Source organism: Poecilia latipinna, unplaced genomic scaffold (genome assembly GCF_001443285.1).
Source record: "Poecilia latipinna isolate Pla-1442-1.1 unplaced genomic scaffold, P_latipinna-1.0 Scaffold1121, whole genome shotgun sequence".
NCBI classification, from domain to species: domain Eukaryota; kingdom Metazoa; phylum Chordata; class Actinopteri; order Cyprinodontiformes; family Poeciliidae; genus Poecilia; species Poecilia latipinna.
Genome location: NW_015113737.1, coordinates 358,634 through 380,669, shown reverse-complemented (window position 1 = coordinate 380,669; position 22,036 = coordinate 358,634). Strand labels below are relative to the sequence as shown.

At 38.4% G+C, this 22,036-nt stretch overlaps 1 protein-coding gene and 1 long non-coding RNA gene across 4 annotated transcripts in view; one reads left to right on the top strand and one right to left on the bottom strand.

Moving 5' to 3' along the window:
* sema6a (sema domain, transmembrane domain (TM), and cytoplasmic domain, (semaphorin) 6A) overlaps nt 1-15,526 on the top strand; it is a 44,917-nt gene extending 29,391 nt beyond the window's left edge. For all 3 annotated transcript variants that reach the window (XM_015052597.1, XM_015052596.1, XM_015052595.1), the window contains one exon: nt 13,674-15,526. In XM_015052597.1, the coding sequence (XP_014908083.1) occupies nt 13,674-14,809 (1,136 nt within the window). In that variant the 3' untranslated portion in view covers nt 14,810-15,526. The remainder of the gene's footprint in view (nt 1-13,673) is intronic.
* Nucleotides 15,527-17,507: 1,981 nt separating this feature from the next.
* Nucleotides 17,508-18,781, bottom strand: LOC106959814 (uncharacterized). Its single transcript, XR_001427442.1, has 2 exons — nt 17,819-18,781; nt 17,508-17,686 (listed from the first exon to the last, which is right to left on the bottom strand). It is a non-coding gene; the product is annotated as an uncharacterized LOC106959814 (long non-coding RNA).
* Between the last annotated feature and the right edge of the window lie 3,255 nt (nt 18,782-22,036).

Genomic DNA, 22,036 nt, shown 5'->3' with positions numbered 1-22,036 from the left:
TAAAAGTCTTTGAAGAATTCAACTGTTGACAAGCAAGACTGATAGGCCGATTGTTCCTGTACGGAAAAAAATACCCTCAAACGAGTTCAAAAGTATTTGGCGATGCCAATCAGATGTGAGGGTTCTCCGCATGAGAGCCATAATCTAGGACTAGAGAGAAATCACGCCATCTCCTAGTTATAAAGCGTTATTTTGGTTCTGCGGTAGGAATTTCTGCGTTTCCTGTCTATGGAGGAAACACAGCAGAGGCAGCTGGAAGCAGCAAAGGCACCAGTAGGTAGATCCAAGCACAATGGTGGCAGAGACTTCAGACAGCATGCCTACAGCCAGCATCACAACATGCTGCCGTGCCTCCAGTTGCCTTTACCTGAGCAGATGCAGAATTACTTGGCTCAACAAAAGCTAAAATCTATCTTACACCCAAATTACCTGCAAGGGTTTAGATTCATTTCGAGGGGGAATGTTGGGAGTTTTACGCTCAGGTAATGGCAACTTGGCTTCATATGTCAAAACAATGCTTTCTGCTGTTTTTTCTGTATGATCATTGCTATTATTATTATTATTATTATTATTATTATCTTTTATTTTTATGGGACACCTTTGCAGCTTGTTTCACCGTTTATTGGTTCAGTTTCAGCTCTGCAGACTTTTCTTTTTCCTTTTTCTCTAAAAGTCAGCTTTGATGAGATTTGCCTTTTATTTTTTCTTTATGTGAGCAGTTCTTGATGTTTTTGCATGGCTTGGTTTGAGACTACCTCTTTTTTGCTATTTATATATTCGCTTTTTTTTTCCACTGTGTTGATTGCTTTGATGGTATTAAGCACAGTTTTGCCTCCATACAGCTTAACACTCTTTCAGCATGGCAAATTGAGCACCACAGCCAACAGTACTCATTTCCCGCTCCACCCATCCAGCCTCCTCTTCCTTCCTGTAGTTTCTAAGCATCGCTGGCTTCAGGTGTCAACTGTACTGTGAAAACTTAAAAGTGGAAAACAGTGTACACATATGAGAAATGATTATAGAGTCTGAAACCAAGCAAATAAGTCATTTCATCTACATTTTAATGACTTAGATAAATTTATGCAGCAGAAATGAGGAATCAACATTCAGCAGCACCATCAATCTGGAGTTTATGCTTCAGCTAAAATATATTATCTCATATCCAAAGTCATTTGCAAGCTTGTTTATGATGTAAAAGAAATTAAAATTACCCCTTAAATTTTTCATTTGCAGCTGAGACAGAAATCTTATCTGCTAATGAATACTACAGTGCTGCCAATATGTATTAGTCCAACACCACCGGAGTAATTAGTAATGCTGCAAAGTGATGATTCACAGACAAATGATTATATTCGACACCCAGCAGCACCATTGTTTGGCATTCCAGCGGGGCCACTGCAGTAGCAGTGTTGTTGCTCGTGTTTCACAGTACATTTGAGCTTTGTGTGCGTCTAGCCAGGCCTCATCTCTCGCTGCTAAGATTCTGTGAAAAAGTATGTACCCCCTAACAGATTTCTTCTTTTTTTCCCTTTTTTTTTATCACATGCATGTTTCAGATCATCGAACTGATTTTGACAAAAAAATGCATTTTTCAAATGATGATTTTGTTTTTTTAGGGAAAGAAATCTATCCGAGTCAACCTCTGGCTTGGTCAGGAGTTAAGTTGATTAATATTACTAGCCACATCCAGGCCTAATGACTGCCTGAAGTTGAAAACTCTTAAATTGTTGGTTTGGAAGGCTTTCATCTCTTAGAAAAAAAAACCTAAATTATAATTTGAAACCTGCATTTTGTATTTAATCGGTTCAGCCAAGTCTGATATTGTTTTATGATCTGAAACATATAAGTGGAATGCAAAAGAAAAAAAAAGAGAAGATATCTGGAATGTGGACAATACTTCTCATGGGATTGTATATGTTATTCTGTAGCAAACATCTTGCCTTTCCTTCCATCACCTCCCCCATAAGCCATCAGCAGACTATTTCTCCTTCCACCATCTGCTGCCATTGTGATCAGTCTCCCTTCCACAGGACCTCTGATCTGACTAGGCTGGCATGTTCCAAGGCTATACCTTACCTGGTGCAAATTAATTCCCAGACCAATTTTACAGAGCCTCCTTGCCCTGTCCCTGTCTTTCTCCTCCATCTCAGCACCTTCTCGACTGTTTTTCCCGTTGCAGTCTGTCTCTTCGGCAGTTGATGTCATATCAGTTCTCCTATCTGCAGGAATGAATCCATTCCCTGCCTCTCCTTAGCTCCATTTCCTCTCAGATACCTGTCGCCTCTTCTCTGTCGAGCCTGGCTCTTCTCTTCCTCCCCCTTCCGTTACATCCACCCTTTCCCCCACCCCCAACCTCGACCTGTAACCACTGCTGTGTTGCTCCAATTTATGGATTCATTATTGGTGAGGTGGAAGGAAAGTAGGGGGATGGAAAGAGACTTCAAGGAAAGAGACTTTGGGGATGAACGAATGGAGGGTCACGTGATGAAGATTTATTAAAGAGAATAGAACAATAATGTTGCACTGAAGGTTATGTGGAGGATAAGGGGAAGATATGCAAGGAGACGAAATAGAGGAGAGGAGGATCTGAGGTGATATAAAATCTGCTGAGATATTGCAGCTGCAGAGTGGTCAAAAGCTTTTCTCTGTTTCTCCTTTTGTTTGTGTAGTGACAGAGAATTTGAGTCAGCCTAGGCTACACTACTCCTCAAAAACGTCTTTCCTTGAAGTAGGGATGCACGATATTGGATTTTTGGTCGATATCCGATATGCCGATATACTAAAACTCATTTGGCTGATAAGCAATACCAATATTGATATTTTTTTCTATACCTACTTACTGAAGCTGTATGGCTTTCTCTACTGTGGAATTAAAATACTGCATTGTCTTTGTCAATTTAACCCTCTACCAAATGCAAATGCTAAAAGGGAGGCTGGAAATTATGTAACACTTTCAACTTATGTTCAATGTCGAATTTGTTTACGATATATCTTTTCAAACACTGCAAATTTGTAAATCTTCACAAAACTAAACTCAGCCTCTTCACGAGCAACATCAGTTGTGCCTTAATACTTAACAGTGTTTTATGACGCTTTGCTGCAGGCATTATTGTCACTGGTTTGTCATATAAAACATCGTGAATTGTTTTGACAGAATGGCCGATGTCCGATATAAAATTTTACACGTCATATCGATCGATACCATGCCGATAATATTGTGCATCCCTAATTTGAAGGAAAGGCCATAACCTGGATTACAGTTATCAGTTCAAAGCTAATTCATTGTGGTGTTTATAAATTAGTCAATCTCTAATTTCTGAAAGAGTACGGGAGATTTTTAGTGATATTTGCCTTGTGTAACGTTACGCTCAATAGGATTCCTACCCCTGAATATTTGAAATGATTTTCATTCTACTAAGATATTTGTTTCTGGTAACATGCGAGACAAGCATCTCTTAAAATATAGGTTTATGTAGAAAATATAAGATCTTGGACAGTATCTGTTTCCATTTATATTCTGCAAATATAATCAGAAAAGAACCTTGCTTTTACCAAGTAAAAAGCACAATGTTTTTGATCAGATGTGCTTATCAAGAGCTAATGTAATTTATGATTTCCCTTCATGCTCGGATTTCACAGTAATACGACCTGTCAACTGACAGCTGCTCTGCAAGGGCTATTTTCAGCTGCAGGTATCTTTCTGACACCTGTGTGCCAACGTGAGGCTGCGATGATAGAAAGGGACTGTGACCTTGTGTAGACGGCGATGGAGCACTTTTTCTTTTTCTTTCTTGTCAATGTGTCTCCGATTTCTCTTCATCTCATTCTGTGGGAAACAGAATTAGTAGGAAAACCTCCCCACTGTCATTTAGGATGCAGTGTGAATATATAACATTACATGTTTAAGTTGGTAAAAGAACACTACAGCAAAGAAATCAAAATCTAATTTTATTTTCCAACTAACGCAGAAATCTTTGTTTTAATTTCTCAACTGCTTGTTAGCACAAATCGTGAATCAGCCAATCACAAGGCTGCAAATCAATGCATTTGGATTTAGCTGTTTTGCTCAGGTTCAAACCTAGCATCACACAGGCTAGTCTGAGCAAAGTTTACCATTCTCTGAGGAACAGAAAATGGTAGCAAAAGCAGAAAATACCTTGGTAGATAGTGTCAGTTTTTCTGTCTTTTAAGCAATATCGTGCCTAGTGGGTGATGTCCCACTAGCTGAATGATTGGATTTACTCTAATCCTGTATAAAAAGCCATGGTGGGATTTAGGTTAAAGGTTGGTGTAATGGCCCTTTAAGAAATAAAAAAATAAAATCCAGTGTTTCAAAGAAACATGCAGATCCAACTGTAAAACTAAAATCCCTTCTACTCTAAAACAGTCGCCGTTGTGTTACTTGAGCTTTATTCTGCGTCTCCTTTCTGCTAAAGCGTGTTCAGGCTTTTGTGTAGCCGATCGAGAAATTATTTGCAGCTCATTTCGAGTGATTATAAAGACAATGGGCTGTATGTTTTTTTCCCGCAGCATTTACGCACTTCCTTGACTGACATCAACCCACAAGCCATAATTTCCTCGGCTGATTAGCTCATTGTTCTTTAAGGCCGCCTCTGTTTTCTACACACATTTACAGCTTTCATGTTTTGGCTGCACCAGAAGAGCTTTCGCCTTTGCTGGACGCAACAAAGAAAGCAAAAAAAAAAAAAAAAAAAAAAAAAAAAAAAAAAAAAAAAAAAAAAAAACCATGACTGGTCTTTCTTTTGACCTCACAAATTTCTCATCCACTTTCAGATGTCAGTTTTTGTTTTACGTAACACTCATATTAATTATATTTATCAGAGCGTACTACAAGCTCACTGTTTGTTCTTTGGTGGTTTTATTCCTGTTTATTAAAATATTTATTTGTAATTATGGCATAATAAGATACACTTAAGCAGGTCAACATCAGGAATCAATGTTAATTACTTTCCCACCTATTTTTTTTTTTATTGTTTTAAGAATTCAATAGTTTGAGTAAAACTCTTCCTGCCAACTCTGTGTTCAATATGCCAGTATGTGATATTCCGGCACTCTGGCGATAATTAGCTCTATAATTTCATTTACATATCCCATCCTAAGCCATATATTGTAACAACTCAGTCCTTAATCTTTAGCAGTGTCAGTTTAAGAAATCAAACAGCAGTTTATGATTGTTCCCATGGATATTTGAATTACCCCGATGTACTATGTCTATTAAATATCACAGTCTGCATGCAGGAAATTGGCTACAAGGTTAGTACATCACTTTTAATACCTGAGGTGCAGAATGATATAATTAGAGATTTAATTATATCTTGACTAGCTAATCAGTATGCCTTGCTGCAACTCTGAATTGTCGGATGAAGGCTTTAATATTGAATAATACCATTAATGCAAGTGGCTCTTGAACACAAACATACACAAAACTTAATGAGATAATATCCGAGCAGCGAGGAGGATCAAAGGGATTTTCATAAATGCTGTCACTGTCTAAGAACCAGTGTCCTTTTTTGGAAGACACGCAAAGCAAAGCAAAGCTTGTCCTAAACAGAAAGTTCTCCTGCAGAACTCCTGGCAGTAAAGGCAGCATGAACCACTTAAAGGGCATATATAATCAATTTCAAAATCTGGTAGGAAGCTTATAGCCCACATTAGTTAAAACTACCATTTTTAAAAGTGGAGAAAATAGAATACCATATTCAAACATCAATGATTAACACAGTGCCATCCAAAACAAAAGTGAGCTTATAAAGTTGAAATGTAAGTGCTCATTTATGCAGTGAGGAGAAGGAAATGAAGACAAATGCTACATGAAAGCAAAAGCTTGGAGGCTGAATATATTGGCAAAAAAAAAAAAAGGATTATTCAGCCCAAAGCTGAAATTTGTGCTCCAGTTCTGACCAGCATTGTCAGCAACATGCACAAACCTGCATCAATTCTTGAAAACAGAATATTTTATATTAGCAATGGTTGTATAAAACATTTGAGCAGCTGAAAGTCTCACTTATACACATAATGTGTGGTTGATGCAGTTGCACACATTTGGTCACTTAAAGCTGTCGTCCTACATGGGGTAGTTGGAAGAGCTGCTAAGATATTGATAGAAAATCCATCAACCATTTGGCTCACATCAAAAAGTCCCAGCTGAAGCTAAATATTATATGCAAGTAGTGGTAGTTACTGATGTACTTTCATAAAGTTGACATGGATGTAAGCAGACATTTGTCCTTTCAGGGGAGAAAATAAAAAATAAAAACCCATCTTACCCAAGACACTTTATGCTCACAAACAACACTTGCAATTTGCTACTTTGTTGCAATCCTATCCCTGAGCTTTAGGTTGATCTTTCTCTTATAGCCAACGTTAAAAATGTTTCGTCAAATTGTGGTAAGAAGAAGAATCTGCTCTCCCTCTTCACGTATTTGCTTTTAAAAATACAACCAACTTTTCTTGCACAAAAGATCTTTGTGGAAAGTAAAAGTGCTCACTCCTTCCTTTCAATTTTCTGAAAATGTCCTCTGTCTCTGCATTCTCACCCATAAAGGAAGAGTGACATGGCTCCAAAGGTCTTTTTTATGTCAGGCACCTACGTTTTACTAATCTGCTGAAAACAGCAATAAAAACACTGATTATAATTTAAGATGTCTGCTCCCATAATTAGGGTCGGCTGCACTGTTTTTCAGCACATGACACATGAGTGAGCCCAGTTGAGTTTGATAGAGGTTCTATCATTCCTCATACCGCGTCTTTGTGTTACACACAGTAGTCAAAAGGTTAGGGCCCGCTACAAAACCCCTCTGTGATGTTTAACCGCCTTTGAAGTTTCCCCAACACCAACACAAAGACAGGCTCTGTGGGCTTAAGGCAGACTGTGCCTGTGAGGAGATTAAAAGAGCGTACGCGTTCCTCTGTGTGTGTTGGACAGATAGAGATAGAGAGGATTCGCATGTTCCAGTCACAGCAGATTACAATTTTTTCTGATTTACAACAGCTGCGGACCCAGTCTGTTTTGACACGAAGACGTATCGGAGCATCAGAGTGGTGTGTTTAATATCTGAATCTCGAGACCCGAGGCAGAGTGAAATTAAAACTAAATCACACACAGAGAAGCGTCGAGCCACCGCATGCTTTGCAATTCATCTGGGGGAAGTAGCAAGTTTTAAAACCAGAAGATTGTGGGTCAGGATGAGGCTAGAGGGTTTCTGTGGGTTTTAGCAGAACTTTGAAACTCAAAGGTCAAGTTGTATCAGTTTTGAAAAGTTTTCCGAGCATCACTGAGTGCAAGGGGGAAAAGAGAGACGCGTTGCCACCTAGATTCAAAAGCCTGAAGTCATGTGATTTGAGTGAGACAGCTGAGGCGTCTTCTGCAGCAACTTCTCTGGCTTTGATGTGAGAGAAACAACTCCCGAGAAAGATAGAAGCCTTTAAAGTTTCACCTTTATTCCCTTATTTTTGTTTTACCCAAGGCCTTGAAATTGTGTTTTTTGTGTTACTGTAAGCTTTCAGAAGAGGTAAGGGATTATTAGTGGAGCAGAAAGAAGTAAAAACAAAAGCAAAATACAGATTTTCCAAACAGAGTCCCACATATTGGGCAGGATCAATAAGACTTTGCTTGTTGGATGAAAAACTAATGAGAAATATTTAAGTCTAAAGTTTACAAGGATGCATTTGTACTCCTTGTCCAATCTGTCTCTACTTTTCCTACACATTCGTACTCCTTGCAGGGTGATGAGGCCATTTCTCCAGTGGTCAGTGTGCAAGGGGTGGGGCATACCTTGAACAGGTCGCCAGTCCCTCGAAGAGACCCTGCAAAATGATTTATACCACTTAAATCGATCAATATTTTGTCAGTTTGCAACCACCAAAATAAATGTGCTGTATTGGAAATTTCTTTACAAATAAAATCTTAGAAGTTTGACATGCATTTGTGTTCACCACCACTCAGTCAATATGTTTTCTTTTTTTATGGTGCATTTATGACTTCATGTCTTTTGTCTTTACCAGATTTACACATTTTAAAAAGGCTGACATTTTTGCCCATTACTGTTTGCAAAAATGACTCATCCTCAGTCAGATTAGACAAAAAGCACTTCCAAACTTTAACTTTCATGTCTTGTTACTTATTCTCAATTGGATGTAGGACTGGACTTTGACTAGACCATTTAAGCAATAAACTCTGGAGTTATTGTCCTACTGGCAGGTGACCAGTTTTCTTCCAGGATTAAATTATTTCTTGCTCTGACTATCCTCCCATCATATCTGGCCAGTTGTTTCTGCTGGGGAGGAAAAGCGTCCCCACAGCATGATGCTTCCACCACCTTGTTTTATGGCGTATTCACAGTATCAACTACATGCCAAATGGACTACAGACTATTTGGCATGTAGTCCAAAAAGTTTAATTCCAGTTTCATCTTCATCTTCTAAATATTGGGTAGATACTGAAGACACTTTTCTGCCAGTAATTTAATTCAGTGGGCTGAGAGAAATGCAACTCTGTTTTGCATTATTTGCAGAAAACAAATTTGCAAACAGAAACCTTTTTTCTTCAAGCTTTGAGCTACGTTGTGTTTGCCAATCACATAAAAATAATTGAAATTTGTGTTTGTGACCAATTAAAATACTGTAAGAGACCCTCATTCACATTTAAGCCCAACATTTCAGTGTCTCCATTAAACTCAACCAGCATGTTTTTGACCAGGTGAAAGAACATTTAAAGTAAAATCCAAGATCCCAGCTCAAGTAACTTTAACAATAATGTTCTGTGAAGGACAGAGATGAATGACCTATTTGCTATTAACAAGGATTAAAGGACCTGATAGTTTGGGCCAAGCTGTATGTTTATGCTCCCACTTTCATTTTCCAGTTGGCTTCTGGAGATTTCCGAGGTTTCTTGCCTCGAGTGATCCTTGAATTCTTCCTGCATCACTTCTTTGTTAGCAGAAATATTCACCCCAACTGCTCTCATAAGGCGCCCATCACCACTGTGACCACTATCCTTTCCTTTCTGCCAAAAGATGATAACTCACGAAGAGCACATGGTTGTAATTACAGCCTTCGCCGTTTCCACAGCGGAGAACTCTTGCCATGCAGAAACTTACCACTGCAAGAGAAAACAGTCTCACAGCTCAAGGAAGTCAAAAGTTGTTGAAAACCATAAAAAAAAAGAAGACATGAGAGCAGAAAGTCAACAAAATGAGATATGGCAGTGAAGAGAGGTATCAATTTCTGACTCAGATGTTAATGCATGAGAAGGGAAGCAGATGTTTCACCCCACAGACAGGCCATTTGGTCACACAGGTTCTCAGCAAAACACTTGTCAAACCCCAACGCCTCACAGCAGATAAGGCTCATCACTCCTCACACCATCCATAGAGCCAGGCACATCCCTTCTGTCAAAAAAAGAAGTTTTAACCTCTTTAGTTCGACTCCAAATGAAAGATGGAAAATCTGCATGTCATCAGCCTTCTCCTGATAAACCAGAAGTTTTAGTTTTGCGATAATCAGACAAAACTTTTTTTTCTTACTTATCCAGGTTGAACTTTAAAGTTCAAACGCAGACTGAAGTATTTCTCAGTGATTGATTTCAGCCTTGAAAACAGCTTTTAAAGTCACGTTGGGGGACTAATGAAGTATGTCTGCTGTAAGTGAGGATTATGGATGTTGGTTTAACAGAGTCTGGATTTCAGTTTCATGAGAACAGATTATCAGGCCGTCTCTGCGTCTGTGTTGCGTCTTGCTGAGGAGACACAGAGGATATTCTGATACAGCCGAGCAAAAGACAACAAACTGAAATACCCGACCACGTTCGGGTTTCAAAGCATTACTGCGTCCAGTTTGGCTTGAGATACTTTTCTTTAAACTAAACCGATATTGAAACTCATAGTGCAGATATTAGAAGTACTACAGGCAGACAAAAAAAAAGCAGATGAAACCTTTATTCAACTCAACAAACCAGCCTAATTAATTCAAATGTATTCTATTTAACTCATCTGTAAATGCCATTTTACAAAGTGAATTCCTACAACTTGAGCAGAACTGGGAGAATCAGCAGACAAAAATGAACACATAAGCAGACATTACATCATACTTTGTTGGAGTAAAAATTTGAAGAACGATTTCCAGTTTAAACGAAGCAAAAATATGCTCACTCAAAGCAAATTTAGTGAAATTAGGTGTTTAACGGATGTCAACTTTTGAGATGTATTTACTAATTAGCTTCTTCAGGAGCGCCTGCCTTCGACTTCAACAGAAAAACTAGCAGAGACACTGAAAACGACTCACGTGCATCTCAGATGCAACTTAAATATGTGTGGATTTTTTTTAAACTTTAATTCAAAAATACTTTAATATACAGTCAAGGCCAAAATTGTAAAAGTACATTCCAGTGGTAGATTTAGAGGTAATGTTTGTTTACAAACAGGGATGAGGCAGTCCATTGTCTCCCCTGAAAAACATCACAAACATTACTCACATTTTTAATTAAAAAAAATTCATCATCTTATTCAAAAGCCAATGAAATAACAGCAATAAAACTATTATTGTTTTCTATCCAGCTTTTTGCATATTTCTGCTGGTATTCTACCAATTTACCTTGAGTAAAGAGCTTCAGGTCTATGAAGTTGGATGACCTCCCTGACATCACCCTAATCTTTAGCTCTGTCCACAAATTTTCTATTAGATTCAAAGAAGGACTTTGACTGGGTCATTCTAAAATATTATGTTCAATAGGTTAGGAACCACAACCACCTGCGAAAAGCTAAAATCCACAAATACCTGACTGCCTATTTTTAATAGATCAAACACCAAATATACCTTAATATTCATTAAAACTATTTTTTTAGAGGATGTTACATATTTGTTGATCAGTTGTTCACGGGCAACTGTCTTTATGTTCACAGTCTTTATGAAAACAAAGATTATAAAAGGAAAATGTATCTAATTTTTCTTCATCTCAAAATATCTGAAAGATGGATGATTGATCAGTTACAGACAAGAAACTCCAGTCTATTCACAAACGTAGACATCTGGGGTTTAGCATCGAAGTCCAGCACAAAACGATTTATAACATGTCCACAGCTGAGTGGCAGAAGGCACAGATCAGTGACTGCGGACAGAGGACAGAGCAGGTGGACTTCATCACAGAAAGAGCAGCCGCGGCACATTCAATAGCCTTGATGCAGGTGTGTACTTCACTCCTTGTCCAATAGTACGGCATATATCACTGTCTGTGGAGTGAAAACAGATTTCTCAAACTCCACTGTGCATCATATATATCTCTCAAGCAGATCACTGCAACCTGTAAAGCTGCAGGAAATACCACAGCTTTAACTAAGCCTGTATCTGTGTCTCCAGGTCCTGCTCCCTGGGACTCGCACTCCTAAATGTCTTTTTTTTTTTTTTTCTGACTAAACTTTCTCCAACACCATTGATTTAATTGAACAAATTACCTTAAGAGCTGGATAATACTTGCCAACTTCAATCAACGACTGATCGATGCATCATCGCAATATGTATTAAATAATGCTACATTACTAAAACATGTAATACTTCAAATATTCCAACCTCACCAGGACACGTAAAGCTCCTTTTTAAACGCACAAATTCCCCTAAGAATTAATTGACACGTCTTTAAAACCTGTTCTATTCTCAGCACTGTAAAATAAATTTATACTGACAAAAAAAACATTAAGTTGGTGCCCGTTTTAAAAAAGGTAAAAGAAAGTGGTCCAGCTTAAAAATAGTAATATCTTAGAGTTGTTTTGTGCTGCTCAACTAGATCAGTTTCCACGGCATTTTGTTGGCACCAGAGAACGATCCGGCTGCACTCCTCTAACATGCTGCTACTGGGGAAACCAGAAACGTCTGTTTGGTTTGTGTTTCCTTGGTCAAGCTCTGCTCTACATCAACAAGAAACACAGTTTATGGTTCAGTAATGGCACAAAACTGTTTAGGATTCGGGTTTCCTTGGAGAACAGTTGCTGAGTGGATATATTTGCATAAAGCTGCTCCACATTTTATGGTATATATATATATATATATATATATATATATATATATATATATATATATATATATATATATAATACCTTAAAATAAATCTTATTAGAATAAAATTCCACTGAAAAATTCTGGAAGGTTCAACTTTTTTAATTTGAGTATAGTTATTCATAAAAAGTTATGTTAAAAAATAATTTTATTCAAAGAAGTCACCAAGCCTTAAAATTGAGGCTTTTTGTGCACACATTTTTCAGTTGAGCAGATGTCTTTTAGTTTAACTTGGTTGTAAAAATATGACATGACTCAGGGGTAAAACTTCTCCTAGCCACTCCTAAAAATGTGAAAAACAGGAAAACAATCATTTAAAGAAAATACAAACATGTGTGTTGATCTTCAGAATTAAGAAAATAGCTTCTCTCCATATTTAGAGTTGGAGGAAAAACTTTAATTGTTCAAATGATGGACAGAAGAGACTCAAAGAACATAAGAAAGCGGTAGTGCTTAAATGGGTTCCACAGTTTGTACTAATAGTAATAAACGTGTTATACCTTAATATGCATTAACATGCAGATTGGGCATCGTCTGGGCTCTACCACAGAAGCTAACCTCTGCTCTTGGGTTTTCAGCCAATCAGTGCTAAGGAAAGTAAATGGTGCTTCTGGATTGGCTGCTTTGTAAACGCCAGTCAATAGTGAGTGAAGTAGCATTGCATCTAGATACCTCAACTTTTCAAACTGCATTTTGTTTCAGATATTTTAGATATGCTCTATGAAAAGACACAATTTTTTCACAAATATTTTAGAGTTAAAAATCGGTGCAAATATGTAAACCGTAGAGTAATACTTCAACAAATCTCAAACTGTCCTATAACAAGTACGTAGTCACTGCAGAAATCAAATAAGCAATAGAAAACTTCAATTTTTATATGTTTGGGATTTTTTTGTGGCGCCCCCAGTTTGTGGTGCCCTGGGTGGAGAGTCATATTGCTCATGTCATGACCCCTGTCAGTATGTACTGAAATCAAATGTTATCTTTGATTCTGGTTTACAACCTGAAACATGTTGATCCTACTCTCCAAATGTCACAATAACTCACAGCTGCTTCTATTAAATTATCTATTTTCATGCATCTCCTATTTTAGTCTTGGAGAATCATTCAAATCCCCAATGATGCAACTTATTGGATTCACTGCCTAATCAGAGGCTTTTCAATGTATTCTCTAGGATTCGTGAGATTGGATTCAAGCTTTATGAAAAGTCTCACATTTGCAGCCGTGAAAAGAAAAGGGGTTTGAGTATTTCACGCTCCTTTATCTGCTCTCGAATCATTCTCATTTTACCAGGAGGATTTAAAATGGGAATCCTAATCACCTCTGAAAAACATCCTCACTCTGAGATTGTGTCTTAGGGAAATATTGAATTTCCACACCTGAAGCTACCATTTGCAGTCATTATGAAAAGTAGTTTTTTTTGTAATAATAGGATAAATCTTCCTTCATTTGCATATTTTCCATAAAATGATTGGAGCTTTTAATCTTCCACCGTCTTCTGAAATTACATATAAATCATCTGTAATTCTAGGTTTTATTTGTTTGAAAATGTCAGCCTTCTTTGCCCTTTTGAATGACTGTTGTTTGTCAATGTGTCTCTCTGCAGGTGTGATCCGTGAGAGCTACCAGAAGGGTCGTGACCAGCTGGTTCCCGTGACCCTGTTGGCCATAGCCGTCATCTTGGCTTTTGCGATGGGCGCCATCTTCTCAGGTCTTATCGTCTACTGCGTCTGTGACCACCGGCGGCGAGATCTGGATCTGACAGGTCGCAAGGAGAAGGACAGCCTGCATCTCCACTCCCGCCGCGGGTCGATGAACAGCGTGACCAAGCTGACCGGTCTGTTTGAGACGCAGGCCAAAGATGGCCGCCCGGAGGCAATTCTCACCCCTTTGATGCACAATGGGCGACTGACGCCAAATGCCAAGATGCTGATAAAAGCCGACCAGCACCACCTGGACCTCGCTGCTCTGCCAACGCCTGAATCCACGCCGATGCAGCCGCGTCGCAAGCCCAGCCGTGGAAGCCGTGAGTGGGAAAGAAATCAGAACCTCATCAACGCTTGTACCAAGGACATGCCGCCTATCGGGTCTCCTGTCATCTCCACAGACTTGCCCCTGAGGGCTTCACCTGGTCACATCCCCAGCGTTGTCGTTTTGCCTTTGCCGCAGCATCAGCATCAGCTTCCGCCTCACCTGCAGCAGTCCTACCAGCACGAGTATGTGGAGCAGCCCCATCACAGCGACCTGGGCATGGCCCACGGCGTCATGGAAGACCAAGGGGCCACCTTGGAGTACAAGCCAGGAAAGAGCCACATGATGGATGCAGACGGGATGCTTCCACCTCGCGTTCCCCAGCGAGAGGCATCCCTCACCGTCCCTCCTGCCGTCCCACAGATGGGCAAACGTCTGGAGGTCCACTCGTCAGTGTACGGCCTCCGGAAAGGATCAGCATCTTCTGCTTCTGGATCCTCAGCACTGAAGAAGCACAACACCAACTCATCCAACTCCTCCCATTTGTCGAGACATCACAGCTTCCGTGTGGAGACCCCGCCGCCCGCCCCCCAGAGGGTGGACTCCATACAAATGACAACGCAGGGCATATCGCTCTCTCGGCAGCCTGGGATGATCACTTACGGCTCGCTGCCTCGAACGGGCAGCAAACACCTCAAACCCGACGTTCCCCCGAAACCCTCCGTAGTCTCTCTCTCAACAAAAGCAAAGTCCAGTGACTCCGGCACATAGTCAGCTCATAACCCATTTAAGCCAGACTGAACAGACAGAAGCTAAAGGTGTTTTCAGACAGAAGAAACAGGGACTACTGTACAACTTGCATCTCCTTTTAGTGCATTTGTTTGTTTTTGGTGGAAATTCACAGATTTTGTTTTTAAATAATTTGTTTTGATATAAATATGTAAATATCCAATGGATGTTGTCTGTTGTTGAGCTCAGATCAGCTCCCAGTTTGTCTGTAAACACAAAGAGGAAGATGTACTCCTGAGAGAGGAAGTGAAGCCTGTCCTGGTATTTCACATATCGGCACCCTGTAGCATTCAAGATGGTGGCTCCCCTGTTTGTAGAGTCTTCAGCCACCCGGACTTGACTTATCATACGTTATCGTGCCGATGGACGGTGAGCGTACAGGGGTCAGGGGACGGAGAATAATCAATGTACAGAAGCACTCAGAGAGACTGGATTCAGACTGAGTCCTGTTGGAAACTGTGAAGAGAGTCTCAGTGTTACAGCAATCAAGACCTGGGTGGGTTCTGCTGAGGCCCGGCCAGAAGAATCTCCTACTGTACTGAACAATACGTGACTGTTAATACTAATAGCCTGTTGTATTTATTTTTATTAAGTGCTTTAAAAGAACAAACTGACTTTCTAGGCTTGGACAGAGAGAGGAGACAACGAAGAGGTCTTTTAATAATAATTAATCAAGTGAGGAAAAAAAAAATATTTAAAGTCATTAAACTGGAGCCAGTAGAACTTTTCTTGTAGACTTTAAAAAAAGGTCTCACTGCAGCTCGAGATACGACGAAGACAACGAGGTGGAGATATTTATTTAAACTGTGCCAGAACAGACTTTTACTTTTTCCTACCAGAATTTCCATTGTTTTCAACCAATCAAGATGAAAAAAAGAGAAAAAAAGATCTCCAAAATCTCTCCCTTTCACTCCTCCACCAAGCAAACCCTCGACCCTCCCCTCCAATCAGCACTGTGGTTTTTTTTTCGTCTGAGTCCAAAACATTCGTCCTGATTAACTCACTGTTGCATGTTACACATAAAAGGAAGAGGCGCAGCAACAGTGCAGGAATCAGTGCTCAAAACTAAGCTAAACGTTGCGACAGAGCGACGCCGGTCCAGCGCGGCGCCACGTGGACGAGCAGGCGGAGAAAAAAATGGAAACAAAAAGAAGAAAAAAAAAAAAAAAAGAAAAACTTTTTATCGTCTGCTTATTTTTCCACATGTAAATTTGTGCCTTACACCCTAAAGTAGTGACAATGTTTTTCTTTAATAGTTGTTAACTTTGTGTCTTTGTTGTATTCCTTTTCTTGTTTTTATTTTCTTACGTCATGATATTTCCCTTGTTTGATAAAAATGCAGTAAAAGAATGTAGGTGTTATTGTTGTAATTCTGGTCCCTTAGACATTAACACAGTTAACAGGTCAGACGGAGGAGAGGAAGGAGCGATCACTTTCTTCTTTTTTTACTCTTTCTGCACACACACTCACTCAATCATCTTAGTGGTTCATTTCTGACTGTGCCATTAACGCGCTTTGAGCCGCCGCCGTTCATGTTGTGTTGGCATTGTCTGCAATTCTTTTTCTTCTTTTTTTCTTTTTTTATACAAGCTAAACGTTCCTGATGTTGGTTTTTATTCATTTTTGTTGTTTGGTGTGATGACCAGAACAGTTAAGATTTGCTACGAGTTGAGAAGGGCGAGGTAGCTTTCCGGTGCATTGCAATAATACTGCAACAACAGCACCGTAGCGAGCTATTAGTATGAGATACAATAGGCCCCCAGTGAGCTACAGAAGCTCACTGCTTCTTATAAGCATTCATTTCTTAGGCAGTTGCATAAACAGGCTGGTTCCTGTGAAGAAAGCTGGGATTTTAAAACAGTAGTGAAGAAGTTTCTCTATTTAACCCCGTTTTTTGTAAGAAAACTATTTGAAAAAATACTAGTGTTGCTTTTTTTTATTTTTGCTTTACTGACTCTTATTATCAAGGCCTGAGAGTTTGACTTATATGACCTCTTATGTTTCCTTCGATCACCCCTCACCAAAACACTTAAATCAGTGGAGCACTCTTCTATTGTTGTTGTATGTGTAGATAGGTCAAAGTTTTCTTCATGTCCAGAAGCTTTTTTTTTTTTCCATGTCTCAATGGAGGAAAGCCAACAATGTCTCTATCCACAGCTAAACTAAGAGGGTGATGTAGGATCTGAGAATGGGTTTCTGGTTTTCATGTGTTGTCTATATGCTTACAGGATTTGGCTGAAAATATCTTCAAAGCAGGAGTCAGCTCAACGGTTCTCTATTAAAACATGTTGAACAGTTTTTCCAGGAAATATAGTCGGTTATGTTTGTTTATTTTTTGTTATTTGTAACTTTTATTTATACAGGGTGTCTCATTGAGATCCAAGATCTCATTTAAAAGATAGACATGTTTTGATGAAACAAAGAAAATTACAAATAGCAACAAAACAAGCAATTGAGAAATTTTTTGCCGCCTTTGTTTCAAGACTTGTGTAAAATATAACCTTGCAATAAAATATGTGGCGTTTGTAAAAGCATAACCTCGCTCTGCAAAGTCCTGAAAAAAAACTTCTACATTTGTGAAAAATCTGTTCAATTTAAAAAAAAAAAATATATATATATATATATATATATATATATATATACAAATCACCAGTGCTAAGACAACCACTTTTTTTTTTTGTTTTTTTTTAACCAAAAGGTCTTCTACACAATTTAAGAAGTTTGGATCAAAAACAGAGACAGATCTCTGACCATTCCTCTTTCTACTGTCACAAAATGATCCAGCTTGACACATCCAGGAATATTCTGCCAGTACACTAACCAGTTTTTAGATATAACCAGCCCACAGCATTACACATCCTAACAGTGGGCATGAGGGGCTTTTTTGCACTCATTTGTTGTTTTATGTCAAACTCGCCTAGACTGAAATGACTAAAGTACAGGGTTCTAGTTCTTATCTAAACTTATTTAAAAGTTGTTTTAGTGACCCACAATACTCTGCTCCCAGAAATGATGGCAAGATCAATATGGATCCTCTGCTAGTCTATCTCTAGTCAAGTTGTTTTAAACGTTTTAAATAATTGCTCTCCTGGCAGAAAGTGGAAATATTTGTGAAATCATATTAATCAACTTAAATAAATTCCAATAATTATGCCACTGGTGATTTTGTTACAAACAATTCACTCTTAAAAGTGTTTTTTTTTTTTGTTTTTTTTTCTCCCCGCTGCTAAATAATTGCGCTCAATTTAAAAGTTTGGATGTTTCTGTAATTACAGGGTGAGGTTATGTTACCACAAAGAAAGATGAATTTATTTTGAAGCCTTTCATATGCCATCAGCGCTGCCATTCAACGGGCATAAGTAGTCCAAAATAACAAGGTTTCATCCTTCACACAAGTCCATCCCTTTTTGCCAATGTTTCAAATATGTTTTCCTGGAATGAAACTGACAACTTGTTCGTAAACGTTTTGATTCATGAATCATCACGTCCACACAGATGGAGAACAACACCCCGTGTCTGGGTGAGAAGGTTAAACGTCCACCGTCTCGTGTGGACACGTGAACATATCTGGGCGTTTACTTTGAGCGTCGAGCATTTCGACGTCAGCAGGACCGCAGGAGTTTTCGACAGGCTGGATTAGGACTGACTGACGGCCGCTGTGGACAGTGAGGTTCTTTAGTGTGTGCCTTTTTTGTCTTTCACCCTTGTTATAATTCACTGCTGTTAGATGCAAATCAACTCTTATCGACTTTTCAAACTTTTGAACTTTGTAAGCTTGTAAGATATTGTGACGTCACAAAGTTTTTTGCCCTACTCTCTCTCCACTTCCTTAACATCTGATTCACAGCTTAATGTATGTTGTAAAGAAAAAAAAAACCTCTTTAATTTAATGCAAAATGTAATGAAAAAAAAAAGGAAATAAAATTCTTGTCATGAAAACTTGATTTGTCCTTGCTGTCTCGCTTGCTTCTTTGCCGGAGGCTGTCTAACGTTTACCTTTTGTGCGACATGAAAATAAAAATCTTGCTTCATACAGGATCTGAACTCGTTAGAGAATAATTGTAAGAAAAACATTTCACTTTGTGACCTTCAGCTCTTCTCTCCCTGTGAAAATCTCATGAGTATGAGGAAGCATTCCTTAAACTTGAGACACAAAGCGGGTTTGTGGATTAAAGCTTTTTGAATCTACAGATGCATCTTAGGGAATTAAAATATCATTGAAAAGTTCATTTATTTCAGTAACTCAATTAAAAATGTTTTCATTACACACACTCTAATGTATTTTAAGCTTTTATCTCCATTTAAAACGTATGAAAACCCAGAAAATAATATATAGAAACTAATTACTAAAAGACAAAAGTTATGACATACCAAATCTTATGTAAGATTATTCAATACAGACAGTCATTATTAAAGGTCATTGGTAAAAAGCTAGATATTCAGAGTGCTGTATTCAAGCATATTAATGGAAAGTTTACTGGAGGGAAAAAGTGTGGCGGGACAAAAATAGAACAAGTAACAAAAATACCTACAGCCTTGAAGAGAGATTGAGAACCAAAGCATGTTTAAGAGTTTTGGAGAGATTGATGAGGTGAATCAAATCTTCAACACACAAACACACAAACGCCTCAACAAACTGGGCTTTATTGTTGTATTTCTTTTGTTGATCATTTTGTAGATCCCAGAGTGTGGAGGAAGAATAGAGTGTCTGAATCCAAGCTGCCTGAGATCCAGTGGGAAGTTTCCACAGACACTGATGATTTGACAAGCCGTGGCATCTGCAACTGTCTACAAGGAGGTTTCAGAGCCCTTCATGCTTCCTTCTGCTGACAAGTTTTATGGAGAAACTGATTTAATTCTCCAGCAGGACTTGGAACCCGCCCACACTGCTAAAGACACCGATACCACTGAACCCCTGGGACAGTGCTAAGATGATAAAAGCAACCTGAGACTAATATAGATAAGCTGAAGGCCGTTATTACAGACCCATTCAATAAATTTGCATATTATTAAAAAGTTAATCTATCTCAGTAACTCAGTTCACAAAGTGAAACACATTATATGGATAAATTACACACAGTTGCTTTGTTTTCATTAGCTTAAAGCAAATTAAAGCAACATTTAACTTGGGAGGAAGACCGAATACCAGCACCGCAGGCAATGGAAGGACATGCATTGACTTTTTCACCAGTCAGTGAATGGACCAATCCCAACAAGTCCCATTAGTCGCCATGGCAGTGAGCTAAGATGTTTACAGTGGTGGTGACAATGCTGAAATCACTTTTTAAATGATTACACATTGGCACTGTATGCTAACAGGACCTTTGTGTTGTGGTCTGCTCCAGAGACTCTCCTTCAACCCACCACCGCCTCATGGGCCATTAGTCCACACAGGCAATCAAAAGCTATAATTACATTTCAAAAATATGTCCCCACCGGTGGTTCTGTGTTGTCAGAACAGCATGCAGTGACATGACAACACAGCGAATGATGTTTACTCTCTTTTATTCCTCAAATAGTTATTATTTCTAGACCCAAAAAAAAAGCTTGATGGGATAACCCACATGGAAAAGCTGCACACATTTCACTTCTAATGGTCATTGTTGATATAACCTTTCACCCCTCCATGTTTCTCACTTTTATGGAGAAAAGATAAACTGTTTCTCTCACTGTTTTTCTAATTTTAAACTTTTTTATTATTCCTCCGACTGAATACTGAAGATCATCTAACATCAGCCTAACTTGAATATCGTGTTTTCTTGTCTTTCCCATTTTTATGAGGGACTGAGATAAATGTTCCTCTGTGTCAGAAAGCAAATGACAAATTATCAGACAAATGTTTCCTGATGCAACTTATATAATAAAACATTTGAAAATGCTTCAGCTGCATTTATTTTACAGGAACTGTTCTTATTAAATGGCAATAATCATCTAGTAAAGAATTAATTATATCATGATTTATGTTATTGTAATAATAAAATAAAATAATTTAAAGAAGTTCAATTGGTTTTATTATTTTCCAGTGAGATTATAAATATTGATAAATGATCTGTCTCCAACTGTTGCTCAAACATTCAAGCAAAATACGTAAAATAGCAAAATGCAAGTATAAAGAAATTGATCTAGTGAGCGATGTGAGGTGCATAGGACTGATGCAACAAAAACTTTGCAGAAAACAAAATAAGAGCATAAAAGTCCAAATATTAGAAAGCTGTCTTTAATAAATAAATTGCACCTATTTATTTATTTATTTATTTACTTGCACTTTACTTCTAAGAAGTAAAGTAAAGTTAGGGCACTATTGCACAAGCTGTACTTCATTGGTCACATTTTTTTCTGTAGGGTGATGATGTTACAAAATAAAATGCAAATACCAAGATACCTGAGAACAATCTAGAAATGACTTCAAGAGTTTAATCTATTTAAATATTGAGAAGAGAACTGTGCACAAAATGTTAAATAAATTCCTCTCATCTCCATGATTTAAAGACTAATAAAACATGCCAGGAGGCACGTTTACATTTTTCTCTTTGGTTAGAATGACATTAAAGTAAAAAAAAAACAACCCAAAAACCACATCCCGTACAGCAGCCAGATTGTTTCCCGTTTCAGATTACCTTCTCTAGTTTCTCATGTTAGCACATCATTGGCGCTGTATTGTCATAACATGTAAGCTTAGCGAGTTGTTCATCACTAGTTTCTGACACTGCAGAGCGGAGTCATAAGTTACAATCAGCCAGCATGGCGATCAGATAACCACGGTGTGGTTCAGATAACGAGGCCCGTCGGACTTTACAATACTGCATTGTGTAGCTCCCATCAGGGCAAGTAATGAATCAGAGATCAAGATTCAGATAAGAGTCTATTTCAACACGTTAGGAGCACAACCGAACCTGCAGGTAACTACGGTGAAGAGTATCTTCTACAGAAACAGCCAGAGGGTGTTCCAAAGGTTGCGACTCAAGAGGTCAAGAGGTTTTCAAATAAGACAAACAGGAATGCATGTAAAAGGATGAAACTAACATACAGGAGGTTTTTGGTTGTTTGAGAATCTGTAGCAAGAATTACAAAAATATGTTTGCAGACACTTTCCATCCAATCTAACCAAGTTTGAATTATTTTTACATTTATATACTTCCTTGTGTTTTTTTTTTTTTTTTTTTTTTTTTTTTTTTACCTTTTTTTTTTTTTTTTTTTCCCAATCTGGGG